Source organism: Ursus arctos, unplaced genomic scaffold, assembly GCF_023065955.2.
Source record: "Ursus arctos isolate Adak ecotype North America unplaced genomic scaffold, UrsArc2.0 scaffold_4, whole genome shotgun sequence".
NCBI lineage: Eukaryota > Metazoa > Chordata > Mammalia > Carnivora > Ursidae > Ursus > Ursus arctos.
The window spans coordinates 51,535,725-51,560,895 of NW_026623056.1; the positions used below are offsets into that span (position 1 = coordinate 51,535,725).

At 35.2% G+C, this 25,171-nt stretch overlaps 1 protein-coding gene and 1 pseudogene across 1 annotated transcript; both read right to left on the minus strand.

Annotated features, from left to right (window-relative positions):
• Positions 1-1,093: 1,093 nt before the first annotated feature.
• LOC113256251 (olfactory receptor 5AC1-like) lies at positions 1,094-14,222 on the minus strand. Its single transcript, XM_048215074.1, has 4 exons — positions 14,177-14,222; positions 7,620-8,528; positions 7,127-7,166; positions 1,094-1,193 (listed from the first exon to the last, which is right to left on the minus strand). The coding sequence occupies exons 1-4, from the start codon at positions 14,220-14,222 to the stop codon at positions 1,094-1,096; spliced, it is 1,095 nt and encodes a 364-aa protein (XP_048071031.1).
• A 7,184-nt stretch (positions 14,223-21,406) lies between these two features.
• On the minus strand, positions 21,407-22,316 carry LOC113256243 (olfactory receptor 5AC2-like; annotated as a pseudogene).
• Positions 22,317-25,171: the final 2,855 nt, after the last annotated feature.

Genomic DNA, 25,171 nt, shown 5'->3' on the forward strand with positions numbered 1-25,171 from the left:
ACTTGGCATCAGGGAACTACAAATCAAAACCACAATGAGACACCACCTCACACCAGTCGGAATGGCTAAAATAAACAAAACAGGAAACAACAGATGTTGGCAAGGATGTAGAGAAAGGGGAACCCTCCTACACTGTTGGTGGGAATGCAATCTGGTGCCCTCACTCTGGAAAACAGTATGGAGGTTCCTCAAAAAGTTGAAAATAGAGCTACTCTATGACCCAGCAATTGCACTACTGGGTGTACACCCCAAAGATATAAATGTAGTGATCCGAAGGGGCACCTGCACCCCAATCTCTATAGCAACCATATCCACAATAGCCAAACTATGGAAAGAGCCCAGATGTCCATTGACAGATTAATGGATAAAGAAGAGATTGTGTATGTATATACAATGGAATACTACTCAGCCATCAAAAAATGAAATCTTGTCATTTACAATGACATGAATGGAACTAGAGGGTATTATGCTAAGTGAAAAAAGTCAATCAGAGAAAGACAATTATCATATGATCTCACTCATATGTGGAATTTAAGAAACAAGGTAGAGGATCATAGGGAAAGAGAGGAAAAAAATGAAACAAGACAAAAACCAGAGACGGAGACAAACCATAAGAGACTCTTAATCATAGGAAACAAACTGAGGATTGTTGGAGGTGAGGGGGGTGGAGGGATGGGGTAACTGGGTGATGGACATTGGGGAGGGTTTCTGTTGTAATGAGCACTGGGTATTATATAAGACTGATGAATCACAGGCCTGTACCCCTGAAACAAAGAATACATTATATGTTAATTAATTGATTTTAAATAAGAAAAAAAATAAAAAGTAATAATAAAATAAAAGGAGATACTAATATGATTTATGAAATAACTAGATTCTGGTGGGACCACATGGGTGGGCCATCTAAAGGGGACATCTAAAGTTCAGTCTGTGCCTTTGACTGACCACTGTTTTTCTCCCCTTCTAGCAGAAATGCCAAGTAGTCCCCCCAAGCATGCTCCCCTAAAACAGGTCCAGTCATTTCTCTCTCCTTCCTGACCAGAGAAGTAAACTTATTCATGAACTTTTCCTCACAAATGTGGCTAGCTTCATCTCACTTCTTCAAACTGGCCACCCGGCTTTGGTCTGGCCAACCCATGCTAGACTTGTGCATCATGGGTAACATGTTCTCCTCTAGCTCCATTTCTTTCACACTAGAAATCAAGATTCAAATTGGACTTACTGGTTAAAGCCCCATGAACCTCTACTCTAGGCCATAATTTCTTGTATTTTTTTATTTTTGGTTTTTGGTTTTGGTTTTTTTAAGTGCGAAAGGTGCTTTTATTATAGCACAGGGACAAGACCTGTGGGCAGAAAGATCTGCACAGTGATTGTGAGGAGTGATTGATTATATACTTTTAAGTTGGGGGTGGTAGAGAAAAAGGAAGTAAGGCAATCTCTAAAGGGACTGTCATAAGTTAAAGAAGATTTATGTGTTATTTTAATCAAAGCTCAGATAACAATGAATTTTTTCTTACTTTTCTCTGCACTTATATCTTTTTCTAGAACATCTAAAAGATTTATGTACACCTCTTCAAAATTGCTGGAAGATGATTTAGCTACTGCTTATCTGTTTTATATAAAATATATGGACTTGGGCTTTCCATTGAAGATTTGCAACCAAAAATTCAAATTAAAAAAACCACACTGTTTCTTCTTAAATAAGGTTTGGTAGTTTGTATATTTTCAGGGCATTTGTTCATTTCATCTAGTTGACATAATTTTTGTACATAAAGCTATTCAAGATATGTATTTAGTGTCCTTTAAACATTATAGCATCTGTAATGATGTATCTTCTTTCTCTTCAGATATTTGCATTTTTGGTCATTTATTAACTTAAGTCTTTTCTTTTCTTGGCCAGTTTGGCTAAAATCTTATCAATTTTATTGATCTTTTCAAAGAACAAGCCTTTTCATTTCTTTGATTTTTCTCTATTATTTTTCTTTCAATTTAATTGATTTCTGCTCTTATTTTTGGGGGTCCCTGGGTGGCTCAGTCATTAAGCATCTGCCTTTGGCTCAGGGCGTGATCCCAGAGTCCTGGGATCAAGCCCCGCATCGGGCTCCCTGCTCTTCCTCTCCCACTCACCCTGCTTGTGTTCCCTCTCTTGATGGCTGTCTCTCTATGTCAAATAAATAAACAAAATCTTTAAAAATAAATAAATAAATAAATAAATAAATAAATAAATAAATAAATATATTTTTGCTTGCTTTGGATTCAATTTGTTCTTTTTATAGTGTCTTATAGTGTCCTAATGTAGAAGCTTTGAACATTAATTCAATCCTTTTTTTAATTTAAATTGAATAAGCCAACACATCATTAGTTTCAGATGCAGTTATTCATCAGTTGCATATAATACCCAGTGCTCAGCACATCACTCCTTTTTCTTCTTTAATATAAACATTTAATGATATAAATTTCTCTTTAAGCACCATTTATCTATTTCCCACACCTTTAAATATTTGTATTTTCATTTTCATTGTATTTAAAAAAGATTCTTCTTTCCCTTGTTACTATCGCTTTGATCCATGGGTATTTAGAAGGCTCTTTTTTTTTTAAGATTTTATTTTTAAGTAATCTCTATACCCATCATGGGGCTTGAATTTACAACCCCGAGATTAAGAGTTGCACACCACCGACTGAGCCAGCCAGGCACCTCTAGAAGGATAGTTTTTAGTTGCCAAATATATAGAAATTCATGGATATCTTTGTCTTATAGATTTCAAGTTTAATTGTTATACTTTATATTTTGCATTAATTCCATTATTTTAAATATTACCCAGAATAGGGTTTATTTTAGTGAACATTCAATGTGCCCATAAAAATATTGTATATTTTGCTGCTGTTTGATGGGATATTCTATAAATGTCATGTTAGTTGACAGTATTTTTCAGGTCTTCTCTATTCTTACTGATATTCTCTCAACTTGTTTTATCAATTGTTGAAAAAGGAGTACTACAGTCTTACTCTATAACTGTGAATTTGTATATTTCTCCTTTCCATTCTATCAGTTTTTAGTTTAGGTATTTTGAAGCTTCACTGTTCAGTGCTTACATATTTAGTATTATTTTGTCTTCTAGATAAATTGAACACTATAATTTTGCAATGTCCCTCTTTATCTCTAGTAATATTTCTTGATCTAAGGTCTATTTTGTTTGATGGTCACTCCAGCTTTCTTTTGAGGAGTGTTTGCATAGATCTGTTTTCCATCCTTTTACTTCTAATTTAATTAACTGTTTATATTTGACATGTGTTTCTTCTGAACTGTATATAGTTAGATCTTGCTTTTTAATCTAATCAGATAATCTTGTCTTATATTTGGTATATAATACCATTTATATTTAATGAAATTATTGATGTGGTTGGATGAAAAGCCATCTTTTTAGCTAACATGATAGATGTTTTTCTATCCATTATAACTGTTCTTCATTCTCTTTTTCTTCTTTTCATGCCTCTTTTTGGACTAATAGAGACTTTTTAAAAGATTTATTTATTTGTTTTAGAGAGAGGGCAGGCAGGGGGGAAGGGACACAGGGATAGGGAGAGAGAGAATCTTAAGCAGACTCTGTGCTAAATGCAGAACATGATTTGGGGCTTGATATCACAAAGCTGAGATCACAATCTGAGCTGAAACCAAGAGTTGGACACCTAACTGTGCCACACAGGCACCCTGGATTAATAGAGACTTTTTTAAATTTCATTTTATATCCACATTTAGCTTAGTATTTATACATTGTCTATTTTTTTGGTGGTTACCTTAGGATACACAGTATATCACTTTAGTTAATCAGTCTATCTTCAAATAATTTTATGCCAAGTAATAATTATATCATATTGAAATAAGATGGTACAGGTATGCCTGGTTCCTGTATAAAATATACAGTGCTACCTTAAGGGAACAGGGGCATCTTAGTTTGTGTTCTGCTAGACTCTGAAACATGATTTGAGTGCAAATAATTTACTTGTGAATAGTTGATGAGTGAGAAAGTGAGGAAGAGGGAGAGAAAAGGAAATGTAGCCAATAAAGTGTGATTTATAAACAAATTACAACTGTGGACAACCAAGTTTAATCATTTCTTGGAAACACCAGAGGCCATGAATTTCAAAAAGTTTATATCAACCAAAGGGCAAAGGACTGGGGATATTTATTCACCAACTACCAACGGTCGTTGGTTGATAAATGATCTGGAGGAGATTCTATGAAGAACATTCATTTCCCAGTTCTTCTAGTCTGCCTGGAGTGAGGGTAGAATATCTCTGGCCATTAGAGAAAGCCCTCAGATGCAGTTGTACAGCTAGAGAAGATACAGGCAGCCATCAACATTATCTGTGATAGGAATCAATGGGAGGTGTGATCTGCGACTTAAAGTATATGAGCCATTCAATGCTAACTTTATAGCAGGTCAGAATATCTCTCAAGCTGCCCAACCTCCAAAAACCTAAAGTTCTGGTTATTCAAAAAATAACAAAAGAAATGATGAAACTTGTTTTTATAGGCTTAGAAAAGCTGAAAACACTGTTTTATAGTGAGTCATAGGATAGAGTTTATACTACATAGCATTTAGCATAGGACCTCTTAATTAAAAGGGAGTATCCCCTGACACTTGCCAAAATTCCACTAAAGGAGTGATGGGATGTTATTTTATATCTTTGAACTCTAACTGAATGCTTATAATACAGTTACTAGTCACATTATCATCACCTACTGGTTCATTTCTTGTAGCATCTTATATACAAGGTAGCCAGACACACAATACTGTGTCATGGCACTCAGCCTGCACGGCCATGCACAGTCCCTCTGCATACAGTTTGTCTCAATACTATTCATGGAACTCATTATTTTTCTCTCAATCATTTATAAATGTTGTGCTATTGTCTTTGTATTCTCAGTGGTGCAGACAAAATGTTTCTGTATTTATCTTTCCTTTATCCGTAACCCAGTCTCTCTGTCTAGAAGGTTGTAGATATGCTCTTTACCCCTGGAGTCTGGGACTGTTTGCCAGGAGCTATGCTTATAGTTGGGATGCTATAAGTGCTATCCACTGAAGCTTATTAAGCTTAGAAATCCAAGATTTCCTTTGTTTCTAGGAAATGGCTTGATGATCTGCATTTTGGACTGATTCTGACTTGCCAATTCTAGAATCAACAGCTCAAAGAATGTAAACATACCGTAGATCCCTTCAGTAGGAGGTTCTCTCCTAAAATACTTTTAAAAGATAGATACTCCAATATATGAAATTTTCTGATGGGTTTGAATATTATATGGTTTCACAGCACTTCTATTTTGAAGTAACGGTGTCCTTATTCACAAATCTTTATCTTTCCCTTTGCCTAGTTGAAGAGAGAACAGAGGACCTTGCAGAAACATGGATAGAATAAGCATTTAAATCTCCATCATCCCCAAAGATGCCTCTATTAAGTCCCTCCATTTCTATGACAAGAACCATTTCCTTCCAATACTGTACTTGATTTGTAGACATTTTGAATTCAATGGGCTTCAATGTGTACACTCTTCTTGTCACTCCCTGTTTAGATTGCCCATCACATTGATGTAATCATTTTAAATTCATGTACTCTTTGTGCCCTGTAAAAAGTCAAACGTAGGCAGAAACAGGCCAGAGGAGCTCTGCAGTGCTGACTTCAGTCTTGGCTTTGCATCCCCTACCTTGCAATCCTGTTATGTCTATTCATCAGATTTTCTGCATGCATGATTCTTCCTCTTAATTCCTCCCTACGGCTGCTCAGCAATATCAGGCTGTCACCTAGAGATTTTGCAACAGCAATAGGCTGCCAAAGATACTACAGATTCAATCAAATTATACGTTTTCCACTTTGAGTTCCTTTAAATTGAGATATCCAATAGAAAAAGTCACTAAGCATTCCTTATGGAGGGGCCAATGAAAGAAAAATAAATATTACACTGACATTTTTCATAATCATTTCAGAAATCAGAACCCTTGCATAGTGACACCTAAGCAAATGAAGATATATTGCATTGTCTAACCAAAGAACTAAATTATTTTTACTTGAGTAATAATAAATGTGCGAGAAATTATAGGAGTAGTAACTATGTAAATTTGTGTTTCTGCTTTATTAAACATGAAGTGATATATACAGTATACTCCTAATATCTGAGGAGATATGTACTGAAATCTTCCAATATCTGCAAATTTTGAAATACTAATATTGCCAATAATTTTCCTGACAAAAGATGCTATGTATTTTCATACAATTGAGCCATACTTTTATTCAATAGTTTACTTTTTATTTTATCCCAATTATGATTCTTCTCAGTAAAATTCACCATCTCCTATATTCTATGCTTTTTAAACATTTTCTTCACTACAAAGACAGTTTTCTTTCTTCAGGGACAGTTTCCTCCAAGAAGTCACTTCACCCGAATCTCTGAACAGTTGAAAAATAGCAAGCTTTTTTTTTCTTTCAAGTTTTTTATTTCAATGCCAGTTTGTTAACAGACAATGTAATACTAGTTTCAGGTGTAGAACTGAGTGATTCATCACTTACATACAACACCCAGTGCAACATCACAAGTGCCCTCCTTAACACCCATCACCTCCTGCCCACCTCCCCTCTAGCAAACCTCAGTTTGTTCTCTGTAGGTAAGAGTCTGTTTTATGGTTTCCCTGCCTCTTCCCCCACCACATGGTCATCTGTTTTGTTTCTTAAATTCCACATATGAGTGAAATCATATGATATTTGTCTTTCTCTGACTGACTTATTTCATTTAGCATAATACTCTCTAGCTCCATCCACGTTATTGCAAACAGCAAGATTTCATTCTTTTTTGTGGCTGAGAAATATTCCATTTTATATATATACCACTTCTTTTCCATTCCTCAGTTGATGGACTCTTTCCATAACTTGTCTATTATTGATAATGCTGCTATAAACATTGGAGTGTATGTATCCCTTTGAATGAGCATTTTTGTATCCTTGGGGTAAATACCTAGTAGTGCAATTGCTGGATTGTTTCTTGCACATAAACAAAAATAAATTCAAAATGGATAAAAGACCTAAATGTGGACAGGAAGCCATCAAAATCCTAGAGCAGAACATAGGCAGCAACCTCTTAGACCTCAAGCGTAGCAACTTCTTACTAGATACATCTCCTTAGGCAAAGGAAACAAAAGCAAAAATCAACTTTGACATGCAAACTCTAGACAATTGTCTTGGCTCAGTCACACTAGCGTCAACAAAGAAACATGCAATTGTTGCCACAATAAAATTATAAACAATTTTATCGAATTTAGATGAAATTTACAAAGAGCAAAAAAGCACACATTCTAAATACTTAATTTAAAAAAGATGTTCTATTTTTCATAAAGAATTCAGTTCTGTGCGATATTAAGACCTTCTTCCATTGAAACAAATATCCACTAAAGTTGACTTCCATCACACAGCACTCAGAAACAGCCCTAGACATTGCCTTCTACTAAATTTATAAAGCCAGGGCTAATGTGCATAATTTCAGATCCCTTGTATTTTGCAGAGTTTGAAAACAGCAAGTTTAAAATCTGCCTTAAGAACTACTTATGTATTTGTTATTCTCCTCAATGCACCTATCACTTCTTTGTTTCTCAGACTGTAAATAAAAGGATTTAGCAGGGGAATTATTATTGTATAAAATATAGAATACATTTTATCTTGATTTTCAGCTAGTTCAGACCCAGGACACACATACATGAAGAAGAGAGTGCCATAGAACAAAGAGACAGAGAGCAGGTGGGCACTGCACGTGGAGAAGGCTTTGCTCCTGCCCTTTTCAGACTTCTTTTTCAGAATCGTGAAGAGGACATAAGAGTAAGAGATGATAATTGTCATAAAAGTGAAAGATTGTATAAAGACTGAAAATATAAAAATCAGGAGCATATTAACTCTAGGGTCAGTACAGGAAATCTTAAACAGTTGTAAAATTTCACAGTAGAAATAATGTATTACGTTGGACTTGCAGAAGGTTAATCTAAATAACAAGCTAACATGCATCATAGGATGAAGAAACCCAATAATATACGAAACACTTAATAACTGAAAGCAGAAGATATTGGACATCACCACTGGATAAAGCAAGGGGTTGCATATGGCTACGTAGCGGTCATAGGCCATCACTACCAGTAGGAAACACTCTGTGTTTGCACTGGAAGCAAAAATATAAAATTGGGTGATGCACTCAACCAGGGATATCATATGATCCTTAGATAAAAAATGCATTAGCATCTTGGGAGTCACAGAGGACGAGGAACAAGCATCTGCAAAGGCCAAACTGCCAAGGAGTAAGTACATGGGGGTGTGAAGATGGGGGTCTTTCCGGATGAGAAAAATCAATCCGAGGTTGCCCACCATGGTGGTGAGGTAGATGACCAAGAACACCAGGAACAGGGGGACCTGCAGGCCTGGACGATCTGTAAGGCCGGTGAGAACAAACTCAGCCACCTGCGTCTTGTTTCCATCAGATTCACTGAAGCTGATCACTGAAATGAAAGAAAAAGTGAAGAACACAGTCATAAAATACCATGAAAATAATCACATTTTATTTGAAAATAAATTAATCTTCTTTGTTTATGTATCCCTTTTAATCAGAATGTTTACTTTTATGCTTGAGCATTCTTTACAAACAATATGTATTTGGCAACTGTTCCCCTAATCTTATATATATACATATATATATATATATATATATATATATATATATGTATATATATATGGAATTCATTACTGTATAAGAGAAGTGGGCTTATTTTTTATTTGGAAAAAATTGATTGTAATGTAATAATCATCCTCTAATTTTAAAATCTTTAAAAATAGAAATAGAATTTTTAAAAATATGCTAGGGCACCTGGGTGTCTCTGTTGGTTAAGTGTCCAACTCTTGATTTTGGCTCAGGTCATGATCTCAGGGTTGTGAGATTGAGCCCCCCATGGGGTTCTGTGCTGGGCATGGAGCCTGCTTAGGATTCTCTCTCCCTCTCCCTTTGCACCTCCCCCCAACTCCTGTGTGCATGTGAGCTCTCTCTGTCTCTCTGTAAAAAAAACCAAAAAATTTTTAAAAAGTAAATATGCTAAAGATTAGTTATCAAAACCAATAGCATGCATTCTAAATAATACAGCATCTCCCTCAAATTAAGAACAGATTGAAATACTTACTCTGACCATTATTGTATGTATTTTTTTAAAAACTGCATTACATCTAAGTTATGAAAGTAATATAATTAAGATATAATGAAATGTCATAATAATTGTAGGAAATAAATTCATATTTGTTCTAATGTTATATTGTTATAATTAAATAACATTATGACTTTAATAAGTGCCAGATGAAAGATGAATACATAAGAATCACTAGATTTTTTTCTTTGCAAACAAGAAAGAGAAATAAAAGGAAAATATATCAATTATAATAGCCATACACTTTAAAATACATTGAAATATTTTAAAATATGTGAGACTTATGTGAATAAAATTGTAAAATTGTAAAAACTTATCAAAGATTATTATAAAATTTCTAAAGAAGTAGACAACCAAAATATGTTCTCAGATAAGAATACTTAGTATTATAAATATGTGAGTAGAATTCACTTTATTTTTAGTTAGAACCCTAATTGCTTTTTAGTGTGATAGCATAAGCACAAAATTCTTATAAAAGTATTTTGAAGAAAAAAGGAAAATATGAACATATGAAAGTCAAGTATGCAGTGGTGTTAAAACATAAAGCCATTTAATAGAATGTAATGTGACATAGAAATAAGAAAATGTCATATTAAAACCAAACAAAGTCTCCAAAGATTGATTCAAGTATATTTATTGGAATTTAACATAGTAGATGAATGATTTTTCAATTGAGAATGATGATTTATTCAATAATATTGTGACTATATTTGCCTATCTGAGAAAAAAGTGAGAATGGTTTCCTTTTTTTTTTTTTTTTTTTTTTAAAGATTTTATTTATTTATTCAACAGAGATAGAGACAGCCAGCGAGAGAGGGAACACAAGCAGGGGGAGTGGGAGAGGAAGAAGCAGGCTCATAGCAGAGGAGCCTGATGTGGGGCTCAATCCCACAACGCCGGGATCACGCCCTGAGCCAGAGGCAGACGCTTAACCGCTGTGCCACCCAGGCGCCCCGAATGGTTTCCTTTTCTATGCTTGTTTTACAATTGCGGCTGGCTAGGGGTACCTGGGCGTCTCAGTTGGTTAAGCATCCAGCTCTTGATCTCAGTTCAGATCATGATCTCAGAGTCCTGAGACTGAGCCCTACATTGGGCTCCATGCCAGCATGGAGTCAGCTTGAGATTCTCTCAGCCTCTGCTCCTCCCCCTGTTCTCTCTCTCTCTAAAAATAAATAAAATCTTTTAAAAAATAAAAATAAATAAAATCTAAAATCGCTGATAGATCAAGGACTTAAAAGTAAAAATATTAAAAAACCCAATATAAACATTCTAAGAAAATTCATGAAATAAATATAATTTAAACATATTACAAAAATCTTTGGCTAAGGGTGCCTGGGTGGCTCAGTAGGTTAAGTATCTGCCCTCCACTCAGGTCATGATCCCCAGGTCTTGGAATTGAGCCCCACATAGGACTACTTGCTCGGCAGAGAGCCTGCTTCATCCTCTCCCTCTGCCTGCCACTCCCCCTGCTTGTACTCTCCCTCTCTCTCTTTCTTTCTCGCTCAGTCAAATAAATAAATAAAATATAAAAAAATATTTGACTAATATAAGAAAGCCATAATAAAGAAATAGATATATTTAATCTAATGTTTAAGTTCATGAAAATAGAGTAAGTACCAAATCTTTCACAAGGTAAAAGATGAATAAGACTTTGGAAGAATATGTAAAATTAATATAATATGTAAAATATTAGTACCTATCAGATGCAAAGAAATATTACTAATTGATAAGAAAAGTCAAGTAATTCAATGGAAAAATAAAAATGGAATTGAAAGGGCAAGTCACAGAAGAATATGTCAACACATTCAATAAATGTGGGAAAAGATGTTCACCTTCCCCAGTACTTAAAATGTGCAAATAAAACAAGACATTATTTTTCATTCCTCAGATTAGCAAAATCTACTGGTTGTCAGAATTTGGAAAAGGCCATTCTCACACTTTCTCCTAAAAATGTAAATTATTAAGACTTTGAAAAACAATTTGGCAATATTTTTAAAAATACACATACTTTTCAACTTAGTGATCCACACCTTCAATCCATTCTTTAGTAATAGCATATCATTTCATAGGAAGAGAATCTACTGCAGCATTGTTCATGGTGGCAAACCCTGGAAATAATATGTAAGCCAACAGGATGAAGCAACGGTTGAACAAATCCTGGTATAATCATACTAACCAATATTATGGCAATCATTTAAAATGTTATCACTCTACCACTTTTATCAAAGAAATTTCCACAATTGTTAGGAATGTGAGAAAAGGAAGATGCAGAGAAATGTTTTTACTATTATCCCATTAAACAAACAGGCAACAAAGTCTTAAAATTCCCACTCTGTATATCTATGAACACATACACACATATACATTTGGAAATAACCATATGAACGTAAAGACTGTATGAAATGATAGACCCTAGCTTGTTAATATTTATTGTCTGCTGTAGGTGATAGGAGAATAATAAAGCAAAGGAGGGAGAAATAAACAGTGCCTCCAAAACACTTTTTGTTATAAAGACACAATATATAATGTCATCCTATTTATTCAATTATAGATATTCATATATGGTCAAAGACATATATTTAAGGATAGTCATAAGAGTTTTGATAGTGAAGAAGAGAAAAGGAAACAAGAATAATAATATTATTGCATTTAGTAGGCATCAATAAATATTTTAATTAAAAAATAGAAATAAATCATAAGTAAATTTTATTTTACAGATTTTCTGTAGCGTAAAATACAGGAAAAAATATTGGATTATGTAGCATAGGCTTTTGAATATTTTTGGCCCTATTGAATTCATCCATTGAGAGTGATTTCTCTCTCTCTCTCTCATTCTCTCTCTCTTAGTCAAAAGCTTTTTTTGTAAATGAATGAAGTTAGGTATACTAAGCACGAGAAGCTTTTTTAAATAGTTTTTTTCATGTTAAGGTGCCTTTCTTTTTGATATGTTAGTAAAAATTTTATAACTTTTACCAACATTACAGATGGAATATTGGAAGTGGCCTTTAAATAATTTGTTTGATTTTGTTCTATGACCTAAAAATTCTGCCTTAAAGTAAATCCCAAAGAAGAGATCCCAAGATACCTAGAAGTGAACGCACTAACTCTTAGATCACCTAGAAGAAAAAATCTGCTTATAATATGATGTATAAATTCATTGTTTCTCAAAATAAAATGAATAACACAATTTTATACATATACTTCTTGCGGATTAAAACACATAAAAATTTTACCTATTTACCAAAAGTGCATTGTTTAACTTTAAAATAGGTCTATAGGCAGTATTTTTCTTAATGGTTCAACATTAGGGAGAATGGTGAGTTCTTTTCCATCTTCTTTGAGTATACAGCAAGAAAAAAATATCTTTAAAAATTTATCTTTTAAAGTATGTACCCATGAGAAGTCCTGGAAACACAACACAAGCAGCAAGAAGACTGACTGAAATGTCTCCTCTAAAAATTGGCCCTAATGGATACTGATGGCAAGTCATTTAATTTCCAAGGTGGAGGTTTTATCCTGTGTGAGCCTGCCCTGCTTTCTTGACAACCTTAAACCCATAATTGATACACCCTATTTTCCTAATTAGGTCAAGGGCTATTAAGCGTTTGGATCTTTTCCTTATCTATCTACCTATCATCTATCTATCTACCTATCTATCTCTACATTATATATATTTATGTGTGTGTATCTATATATATCCTTATGTATAGTTATACCCCGTGTGTGTATGTGTGTATCCCTATAAACACACACACACATAGACACATATACACATTTGGAATTAAGAGGCTGAAGAATATTATTAGTGGTGACTCTAGTCATCTTTTCATGACTCCATGAACAAATTAAGGAAGTTTAAGCAGCATAATTCAATTGTCTTTTTAGCCTAACAAGGAAAGTTTTCTATAGTATGAAATAACCTCTGAAACTTTTGAGTCATTGTCATTATTTTTCCATTTGTCTCATTTCTTTTTCTTTTTTAATTTTTTTTATTATATGTTAGTCACCATACAGTACATCATTAGTTTTTGATGTAGTGTTCCATGATTCATTGTCTGCATATAATACCCAGTGTTCCATGCAATACGTGCCCTCCTTAATACCCATCACCGGCCTAGCCCAATCCCCCACCCCCCTCCCCTCTGAAACCCTCAGTTTGTTTCCCAGAGTCCATAGTCTCCGGTGGTTCATTCCCCCTTCTGTTTACCCCCCCTTCATTATTCCTTCCTTCTCCTACCGATCTCCCTGCTACTCCTTATTTTCCACAAATGAGTGAAACTATATGATAATTGTCTTTCTCTGCTTGACTTATTTCACTTAGCATAATATCCTCCAGTCCCATCCACATTGATGCAAATGTTGTTTCTATCATCTCAAGTTTATTATTAAAAAGAAATCTTATTATATGTGTCTCTTCAACAGTCAAGCATTTAGTATTTACAACAAGCATCCAGAATTGTCTCTCTTGAAGAGAAACAGAAATTCTCATAGCGTTCTGACCTGGATATTTCATTACCAAATAAGCAAATTGAAAAACTACAAATAATGAAAATTAGATCCTAGTGCCCTCACTCAGTTTCTTTAAGTCTTCTGGAGACTCAGAAAATGATAGGTTTCTTGAAGGAAAGATGATGGGTTTCCAAAGGAAAAAAAAAAGAAAAAGAAGTGTAAATTTCCCTCTCCCATACTTTACATTGTTGGGGCCAGTCATCTTTATGGATTACCAAACTGACAAAGCTTTATGGATTACCAAACTGCTTTCACATCCATGGCTGTAGTTCTTCTTAAAACCTTTAAATGAAGAAAAGTGGAAGGTGCAGAATGAAGCAGTGATTCCTTGTGCAAAGCTTTTCCTTGGAAACCTCAATAGTAGGGACATGTTTATTTGTACTCTTTTTCAAATCTATTCATAAAAAAGAAAAAAAAATCTTTGGAATTCCCTCAGTGAAAGTTACCAATGGATTCCCTGTAGGACAGAGGCAAAGCTGTTCTACTGGGCATTGTGAGCTAATCAGGGAATAACCCAGACACGGCAGGTGTAACAATTAGAAGCATACTTTATGTCATTAGAGTTCACTGTGAGGGCGACATGACAACTGTCCCTGAGCATTTTTTAGGTCATGTTAATTTCCTTTCTCTTATTGCTCTAGATGTTGCCACGTTCCAACCACCTGATAGTTTCTTCAAATATCTCAAAGATTCATGAAACTCAGAATGTACAGATTCAAATTCAGTCTTTTCTAAAACTGCCACCAAATGTGGCCCTCATCCCGTCTTCCCATTCTCAGTTAATGGCATCATCGTTACCCCATTTTTAAAGAAATAAACCTGAGAGTCATCCCTTGACACTGAATTCCCCCTGAAGCCCTATCAAAACCGTTATCAAACCCATGGCTTTTATCTCCTTAATATCTGTTGAAACCATCCACTTCTCTCAAAAGTCAAGGAAACTCTATCGCCTACCTAGAATACTGACATAACCCTTTGATAATGAATGTGTTATTTTCTAATATTTTCTCCTACCACTATCTGCATTTGGGCCGATGACACCTTTATAAAATGCCAAACCACTGAGATCAGCACCATTCCCACACGCATGGATGCAACTCCGTTTAAACCCTTAAATACAACTTATGCTCACTCTTAAAAGAAAGATCAAAATCTTTATGCCTGTGTATCCCTCCCCTTATCCCGAAACTTACCCAATCATCCCCTATAGACAAGTTTTGTCCAATGTAGTTAATAGATTCATTTAGATGAATGATCAAAGAACTAAAGTTAAAAATCAAAATTATAGTAAATTAAAAATCATGACTTCTGTCTGCAGTTCGATGAGGAAAAAATTCAGAGTTTGTCCCTTTGTTTTTCTAAGCTTAGTGTAAGTGTAACCTTATTTTACAGATTTTCTGTATTGTAAAATAGAGAAAAAATATTGGGGTACCTGGGTGGCTCAGTCAGTTAAGCATCCAACTCTTGATTTTCTCAGGTCATAATTTCAGGGCCCTGAGATCTAGCCCTACATTGGGCTCACTCTGGGTGTGGAGCCTGCTTCAGATTCTCTCTCTCATCTCCCCTTCCAGCCCAGCTTTCTCTCTTTCTCCCTCTCTAAAAAAAAAAAAAAAGTAAAGAGTTCTCCTTAAACAGTGGCTAAGCTGCCAACATCTCTCCAAGCCCATTAGAACTCTACCTGACACGCTGCCTCCGTGGGATGAGTACACACATGCCTTTGTGATGAGGCTGACAGAGGTCAAGAAGCCAGGTAGACGCCCCAGCAGTGCCCGCTGGTTGGCACTACATTTTCTGCAGCAGCGTGAACAGGTCGTAAGATTTTCCAGTGGGTCATAAGAAAATAACAAACAGTAATTATGAATTTGTCCTTTCCCTGTCTTGGACATAGTAAAGCATACAACAAAAATCTAGGTAGGAGATAGTAACACCTTGAATTTCTGACAGATAATAGGATTTATGGCTCAGTGCTGCAAAGGTTTCCTCTGAGAAATACTTGTGGTGTAGTAGCCATGAGATTCACTCAGTGAAAAGGGAAATTATGCTGTCTATGGGTAGGTTTGTGGATTGTCCAAGGGCCTTGCAGTTCCTTGTCAGAGCAGGAACTTTATAACATTGCATATATATATATATATATATATATATATATATATATATATACACACACACACACACACACACACACACACACACACTCTTGGCCACAGAGGCTCTCTTATCCAGTTCAGCTGAAAGCTTCCCCCACCACCCTCCTTCAGAACAGCCTAATTCTCTCTTCCTCAACCAGTCTCAGGGACTTCATTCCAGCTTCTGACTTTTGCTACAGTTGACTTGTTTCACCATTTCACACAATACAAGTGCTGGGCCTGATGACAGCACCAGACTCTTGAATTCAGTTAATTAGTCATGTCTCTTCTTCCCGGGTGATAGCTTGCTGAATATACAGACAGGGAGCCTGGTGTGTTGAAATGAGAATTAGAGTTAAAAGGAGCTGCCTCTGTTATTCCGTGTGCTACAGCACTAACACGTCTCACTTGCAAAAAATGAAGATGTTTGGCTAGAGGATCCTGACTGCTTTACAAGGCTATTCTTCATTGTGCCTGGAATTCTAAGGATATTTTTTTTTTCTTATTGGGATCTAGGAGCATTTAGAAAGTAGAAAAGTAGAGAGGGGAAGGAAATATTCATTCTTTCATGATTTGGCTGTAACTCAGCCCCCCCCTTTTTTTTTTTAGTGTATCACTGACAGTGGGAAGGTGGAAATTTATGGGGTAGATGTCCTTATGTAAGAAACAACCTCATTCCCAAGTACTAGAAGAAATAAATTATCCGTCTGAATAAATGTGTTCCATATACAGAGTTTTTAATCTTTCCTTCAGACCTTGGATCAGTGAGAAAGTGACACAGGAGAAACTTGAAAGCTTTTTTCTTCTCCCTATAGCCTAGAATACTAATTAAATAATATTTAACATACTGGAATAAATTTACCCCACAATGTTTCCATTGAACTGTTATGATTTTGTCTCAATAAAATGAAATATTCCAGTGAAATCAGACAACCAGTCTGAAATGGATAAGGCAGTTTTTCTTAACGGTGGCATTCATGGAAACAAGGTTCCATTAGTTTGGGTGATGGGGTGTGATGGTAGCTTTACATTTAATATATCACCTCATTTGCCTGTTTCTCAGATTTCATAGGATGGCTACGGCATAATGTTTCTTCAGTTCATTGATAATGTTGTCTAGCAGTCCACAGACATGCCCATATATTAGATCATGCATTCAAATATAGATGTGGTCCATATATACAATGGAATATTACTCAGCCACCAGAAAGGATGGTCACCCAACATTTGCATCAACATGGATGGAACTGAAGGAAATTATGTTAAGTGAAATAAGTCAAGCAGAGAAAGACAATTATCATATGGTTTCACTTATTTGTGGAATATAAGGAATAGCAGGGAGGACATTAGGAGAAGGGAGGGAAAAATTAAGGAGGAGAAAACAGAAGGGGAGATAAACCGTGAGAGACTATGGACTCTGGGAAACAGAGGGTTTTAGAGGGGGGTGAGGGGGATGGGTTAGCCCAGTGATGGGTATTAAGGAGGGCATGAATTGTATGGAGCACTGGGTGTTATACACAAACAATGAATCATGGAACACTACATCAAAAACTAATGACTAACATAATTAAAATATATATATATTCTGAGTCCCTACTGCAATTTGAATAAAGCCCCAAATTCCCAGCCATTCAAAACTTCTCCAAACTTTGTTTCCAACCTACGTTTTCAAGTCCATCTCCAAAATTTACATGTGCCAAAGCTACAAAATATACTCATATATCTTAGAATATTGAACAATCTCTAATAGGTGATTTGTTTGTTGCTTTTTTTTTTTTTTTTTAGCTTTTATATTTATTTGAGACACAGAGCAGGGGAGGAGCAGAAGGAGAGAGAGAGAAGCAGACTCTCTGCTAGGTAGGGAGCCTGACATGGGGCTTGGTCCCAGAACCCTGAGATCATGACCTGAGATCATGGCAGACTGTTAACTGACTGAGCCACCAAGGTGCCCCATCTAATAGGTAATTTGCGATGAATTCCAATGTTCAACAACCTATTGCATACAAGTCAAATGTCCATTATCTTTTCTCCTATCAGTTTCATTACAAATAGGTAATATTTCCTCTGTTATGTGATCCACTGATTTATATAATAAGATGAATACTCATCTGGCCCATACAGAAATTTCAGTAGTTTTCAGTAGCTAGCCTTATTAATATCATAGTCTCAGATATTCTTAACTGAACATGGCATTCATAGTGATGGTATAAATCATATTCACATGGCCTGACCCCATGCATCATTAGGCATAGAGTGGATATATGTGAAAATGGATAAAACAGAAACAATAGAAAAATGATGAGAGGCCTGTAGATTGAAAGGTCTTGAATTATGTGACTTCTCTAATCCACTGTTGCCACATAATACCAACCGTACACCTAGGGCCACAGACCTGCTTTGGGCCCAGTGGAAGCAGTGGTATAGGAGGCACATAGAGTTTGACAGACTATTTTCCAGTACAACCACTGGTTTAGAAACAGAATTTTCTGCAAAAATGAATGTTAAACCATATAGAAAGACCAGGTATTGTCGTTAAGAATCATATATCAGGTAAGAAATATAGCAGAAACAGAAAAACTTTACTCATTCATTTAGACAAATATTATTGTTTTATTCTTAATGAAAATACAAGAATATAAATAAGGAGGTCAAAAAGCATACAATGGATACCATGCTGGAAGAAAAAAAATCACAAGAGATACAAAGATATAATAAAGTTTTAATTTAATCAGTCCCTCTAAAATGAGACATCATTATTAGAGTTTTTTTGTTTTTTTTGTTTTTTTGTTTTTTTTATGTGACAGAGAGACAGCCAGCGAGAGAGGGAACACAAGCAGGGGGAGTGGGAGAGGAAGAAGCAGGCTCCCAGCAGAGGAGCCTGATGTGGGGCTCGATCCCATAGCACCGGGATCACGCCCTGAGCCAAAGGCAGACGCTTAACGACTGCGCTACCCAGGCGCCCCGAAACATCATTATTAGAAGACCAATTAGAAGCACTGAAATTTTTCAGGTGGTTTGTAATTACTATAAAATAATTTTGGGGGTACCTGAGTGGCTCAATCTATTAAGCCTCTGACTCTTGATCTCAGCGCAGCTGTTGATCTCAGGGTCGTGAGTTCAAGCCCCACATTGGGCTCCCCACTGGGCATGGAGCCTACTTGAAAAAAAATTAATTTTGTATAAATAGTACTTCTAATAATGATTTTTTTCATTGATATTATCTGTCAGAATAAAAATGGCAATTAATACTTATCAGGAATTTTTAACTCTACTTGTGAAAATTATTGCTAGGTATTTGTCTATGTGCTTAGACAAATATTTTAATGTCAGCAGGGAGGGTACTTATTTAAAAGTACTTTTTTAAGTGACTTAAAATGCTGTAAAAACTTTTGTTTTTAAAACTCATGAACTCGATATTATTTAATCACAAATAGTTTTTTGCATATTAAAGTCTTAAAAAGCAAGAATAATGCAACTGGAAATGGTTTGGTTTTATGGAAGCCTTTTAAAAGACTTTACATGTACTTCAAACAGTTTCCAAAAGGACTATCACTTGAAGTAGAGCTTTCATGCATTTATTCATTCAACTATTATCTACTGAGATGATGATATAATAGTAAGTGTAACTGAAACATTGCTTCACTCTTGACCATAATCAAATTATACATTCAACAAACTAGCTCAGTGTTTAAAAGACTTATTGCTTAAAGTCATCAACCATATTTTTATAACAGTCATGTAAGGTTTACACATTTTCCATTTTTTCAATAAAAAGTGTATTGAATATTATCAATTTGCAAGATGTCCTATTAAGTGTTGTGCTTATTTAAAGAAAAATTGGGGAAAAAATGGTAAGGACATTTTATTTGAGAAACATGTATTCCTCTCTCATTTTATTAGTCCACCTTAAATTTGTTTCTTTTGCTATATAAAAAGAGATTTAGCAGAGAATTGCAATAATGTACATCAAAGAATACATTTTGCCCTATTCTTCTCTGGGTCAGATTCAGGACTCAGGAATCTGAAAAAAAGAGCATTATAGCAGAACAAAAGAACAGTGAGCATATAGGCACCGCTGCAAAGAAGGCATAGCTTCAGCCTTTTTCATAATTCTTTTTCAGTATGGCAAAGAAGACATGGGTGTAAGAGACTTAATTGTTCATAGGAGTGAAGTTTGAATAAAGACAGAAAACAAAAAGAACCAGTGCATTAATAGATTCATTTTTTTGGAAATTTAAATGACAACAAAATTTCAAAACAGAACTTATGTTTTATGTTGGACCCGTAGACAGTTCACATAAATGGAAATTCTATATGAAGGCAGAAAGCCAAAAAACATGTATCAAACAGTATCAATAATAAATAAAGCTAAAATGAAATCAACAAATTCAACTCCAAATATAAAAGCTAGAAGAAAAACAAAATATTATGAGAAAAGAGAGCCAATGGAAAAAAAATTTTAAATAGGAGAAATTAATGAATTAGATAAGAGCAAAGTTAGATGTGACTTTTAAAATCATAATCTAGTTCTTTTAAAACCTACAAAATAGAAAAATTACTAGCTAACCTAAATTTTTCTAAGAAAAAAAAAATTATAAAAGGGAAATAACCTTCCAAACCCAATAAATGTAAAAACCATTATGTGGACCTTTGTCCAATTCTAGGCAAATATACTTCAAACTCTAGATGAAGTGGATGATTTTATTTAAAAATAAAATCCAGAATTTTGTTCTTAATGGCACACAATAGGCAGTCCAGAGCTAATAGCTAAAATAAACTGAGTAATATTCCATTGTATACGTGGACCACATCTTTTTTTTTTTTTAATTTTATTTATTTATTCGACAGAGATAGAGACAGCCAGTGAGAGAGGGAACACAAGCAGGGGGAGTGGGAGAGGAAGAAGCAGGCTCATAGCAGAGGAGCCTGATGTGGGGCTCGATCCTGTAACGCCGGGATCACGCCCTGAGCCGAAGGCAGACGCTTAACCGCTGTGCCACCCAGGCGCCCCTGGACCACATCTTCTTAATCCAGTCATCTGTTGAAGGGCATCTTGGCTCCTTCCACAATTTAGCTATTGTGGACAATGCTGCTATGAACATTGGGGTGCATATGGCCCTTCTCTTCACTACGTCTGTATCTTTGGGGTAAATACCCAAAAGTGCAATTGCTAGATCATAGGGTAGCTTCACGACGAAATGATTCCCACTTACACAGCAGTCTCTGTTACTGTCAGTTATTAAATGGAATTTGGAGGAGGAGTCCCTGACAGATATCAAAGACCAAATGTTCAGATAAAGAAGAATTACAATATTTTTAAATAAACCAACTATTGGTAATATGAGTCATTTCAATTGACATGATAACTTTAACTGGACCCCCATCCAAGTAAACGTTGTGTGAAGCTGAGTTCCTTCACCCAGTGTTCAATGACTACCCTGACCACTAGCTCTTTTGTAAAAGGGCAGGACCATGGCTAATCTGCAAGACTTAAGAACTTATTTATGCAAAGTGTGAAAGAAGAAGCAATTTAAAATTTCCTTTGGGAACTGCTTACTTCTTTGTAGCTCTTCTCAGGGCACCTATAAACTCTTTATTTCTCAGGCTGTAAATAAATGTGTTTAGCCGGAGAATGATAGTGGTATAAAATATGGAATACAGTTTGTCCTGATCTTCAGCTCGGCCAGATGCAGGACGCACATGCATGAAGATGAGAGTGACATAGTACGATAAGACAGGGAGCAAATGGGCACTGCCTGTGGAGGCTTTGCTTTTGCCCTTTGCAGACTTCTTTTTCAGAATGTCAAAGAGCACACAAGTATAAGAGATTATGATGGTCATTAAAGTAGATATTTGCATTAAAGCTACAAAAATAAATATCATTAGTACATTAATAGATGGGTCATTGCATGAAATTTTGAACAGTTGTAAAATTTCACAGTAGAAATAATGTATTATGTTAGACCTGCAGAAAGTTAATCTTAACAAACTCATATGAATCAGGGGATGCAGAAAACCAACTGCTTTGAAATAATTATCAATTGAGTGCAGAGTCTGTTGGACATTATCACTGGATAAAGCAAGGGGTTACGTATGGCCTATAGTGGCCATAGGCCATCGCTAGCAAAAGGAAAGATTCTATAGTTGCACTGGGAGCAAAAAAATAAATTTGGGTGATGCACTCAGCTAAGGATATCATTGCAGTCATGTCTAAGAAATTGACCGGCATCCTGAGAGTTACAGAGTTTGAAGTGCATGCATCTAACCCACCAAGAAACAAGTACGTAGGCATGTGAAGATGGGCATCCTCCCAAACAAGAGCCATCAGTCCAGGGCTGCCCGCTTTATAGTGATGAGGTAGACGACCAAGAATATGAGGGAAATGGAGGAACTGCAGCCATGATCGCTCTGTAAGTCCCGTGAGGACCAACTCAGTTACTAGAGTCTCGTTTTCTTCTGACATATCCACATTTGATCACTGTAAAGGGAAAATATGTACCAAAGATAATCACTAAAAATAACAGAAAATAGTAGCATTTTATTTGCAAATTACATTGTACCTTAGTGTTGTTTTCCACTTAATTAGTAATTTTTAAAGTTTAACTCTCAGCCTATAGTAAATCTGTTTACGAATTCTTTGTTTAGGTATCTGACCCTAAAATTGGAAAAATCTGAAAAAAATGCAAATTTTGAGGCAATCTCAAAACCACGTGGAGGACTCTTGCAAGCAGAAGAGAGGCAAATGTAAAACTATTGCATGTGGAAGAGAAATAGACTAATAATTTTACATAGGCGTGACGATGTCATTTTTATTGCACAAATTCATAAACAAAGGTTTCAGGACAAAAATATGTTGGGGAAATATTTGGAACTATGTTTTGCATATATAGGGTTAGTACCTACAAAACACATACATACACATACACAACCTCTTAGAACTGGGTAAAAGCAAGTTAAATAACCTGATGGGACAAACGGGAAGAAAATATAAACAGACATGTTTATGGAAGAGTAAGTTGACATGACTGATAAATATATGAAACACTGCTCATCCTCCATATTAATTAGGAATATTTTTTAAATTGATACATCATTTTAACTTGTCAGATAAGCAATAAAGCAAAATAAGAGATAATATCTGCTGATGATAGGAACTGAGAAAAGAAGCATTTTCTACTATAACTGGTAAAAATGCAAATTCTAACAGCCTCCTGAATCTGACACTATCTGTCAAGATTAGAAGTTTATATAAACTTTGATCACCAACCTTACTTGTGGATACATCTTCTAGAAATAATGTCACTCATATACAAAAATAAAGCACAAACATTGTACTTAATGCTTAATAAAGCATAGTTCATGAGGGCAAGGACTGGAAACAGAAAACTCACAACTATAACATAGTTGAATAAACTATGGCAAAATCTTACTTTGGAGAATTAGTCAGTCTTAAAGGGAATGTATTTGAGCTACACCAGTTAACAATAGGAGGTTTTCTCAATCTATTAAGTGAGGGAATCAAAATATAAAGAAGTTTAAATTTGATGGTCCCATTTATGTAATTTTTAAAAATTTTATGCATATAGGTAAATATGGTGGTATGAGTGTGAATAAAGAGGCAGAATAATATACCAACTTGCTAACATAGGTTTTCTCGTGCAGGAGTAGATATAGCAGTAGGAATAGAGAAAGCAGAAGAGAGAGAGATACTTCATCCCCCCACACACAAAGTTCATGACAAAAACATAACATATGTATCATAAGCCCTTTTTTATGTAATTTTGTTGTGTGTGTGTGTGTGTGTGTGTGTGTGTTTGCATCTGTGTGTCTGTGTGCATGTGTGTGCCTAGAAAGATATATAAAAGGATGGTCACAAGTACATTAATAAAAAAGAAAAAGAAAATCCTATTGTTTTTTTTTTTAAAGATTTTATTTATTTATGTGACAGAGAGACAGCCAGCGAGAGAGGGAACACAGCAGGGGAGTGGGAGAGGAAGAAGCAGGCTCATAGCAGAGGAGCCTGATGTGGGACTCGATCCCGCACCGCCGGGATCACGCCCTGAGCCGAAGGCAGACACTTAACGACTGCACTATCCAGGCGCCCCAGAAAATCCTATTGTTACCTTTAAAGAGGAGTACTTGACACTGAAAACTCTAATGTAAATTAGGAATAAATAGTCTGTAAATTTTTCTATGAAATATTTCTTAATTATCTTTAATTATTGATACTTTCTATGTAAATATTTGGTAATAGACTTTGACTATTAAGAGCAGTAATGATTTTTTGAAATAGTCAAAGATATTTAGAAATTGTTAATGATGGTGTCCAAGCATGGTAGTCATTTTTATAGTTTTCTTCATATGTTTCAGTACTTTTCTTACCTAATTTATTCCTAAGGAGTTTATATAGGTTTTACTGCTATTATGAATATAACAGCTGATATTTTCATGAAGTAACAAGATTGGTTTTCTTCTGTGACTTTTAAATGACATCTGAAAGAAATCAAGAATAGAATTTTCCAAATATCTCAGTGAATGTGTAACCTTCCTTAAAAGAGAAACAAAAAAATGTATTTACCATAATAATAACACTTGAAATAATAAGAACTTACTCATTTAAAAAATCAATTTTATAATTTTATACATAGAGATGTTAAATGAGAATGCATTTTTAAAAACTGGGCTTGTTGTGGACAATGCTGCTATGAACAAACAGCAGGAAGATCAGTAGGAGAAGGAAGGGAAGAATGAAGGGGGGTAAACAGAAGGGGGAATGAACCAGGAGAGACTGTGGACTCTGGGAAACAAACTGAGGGCTTCAGAAGGGAGGGGGGAGGGGGACTGGGATAGGCCAGTGATGGGTATTAAGGAGGGCACATATTGCATGGTGCACTGGGTGTTATACGCAAATAATGAATCATGGAACATTACATCAACAACTAAGAATATACTGTATGGTGACTAAGATAACATAATAAAAAATTATTATAAAAAAATAAAAGAAAAGAAAAAAATAAAAACTGGGCTTGTTTAACCAGTGGGGAAAATGATGAGTTGCTATCTTCCATCTTCACTAAACTAAAAAAAAATTAATATTTAATTTACTAAACACAGACCCACAGGGATCCCTATTATAATATATACCCCTAAAAAGATTTACTGGAGTGTATTTGCTAAAAATAGACTATGTGAATGTTAAGGAAATGTCATTTTCTTTCCAAAGTGGAAGTTTGGTCCCAAATAAAGTGTCCTTGCTTTATTTGCAGCACAAATCACCAAATAATAGTTATTTCTAATGTCACTTCATTGAGTCAGTAT

Excerpts from the sequence above, each read along its gene's own strand:
- LOC113256251 (XM_048215074.1), bottom strand. The coding sequence starts at position 14,222 with ATGCCCAGTAGAACAGCTTTGCCTCTGTCCTACAGGGAATCCATTG. Across the intron at positions 8,529-14,176 it reads GTCCTACAGGGAATCCATTG|TGATCAGCTTCAGTGAATCT; the intron begins GTAACTTTCACT and ends CTTTCATTTCAG. Across the intron at positions 7,167-7,619 it reads GAGAAACAAAGAAGTGATAG|ATGTATCTAGTAAGAAGTTG; the intron begins GTGCATTGAGGA and ends TTGCCTAAGGAG.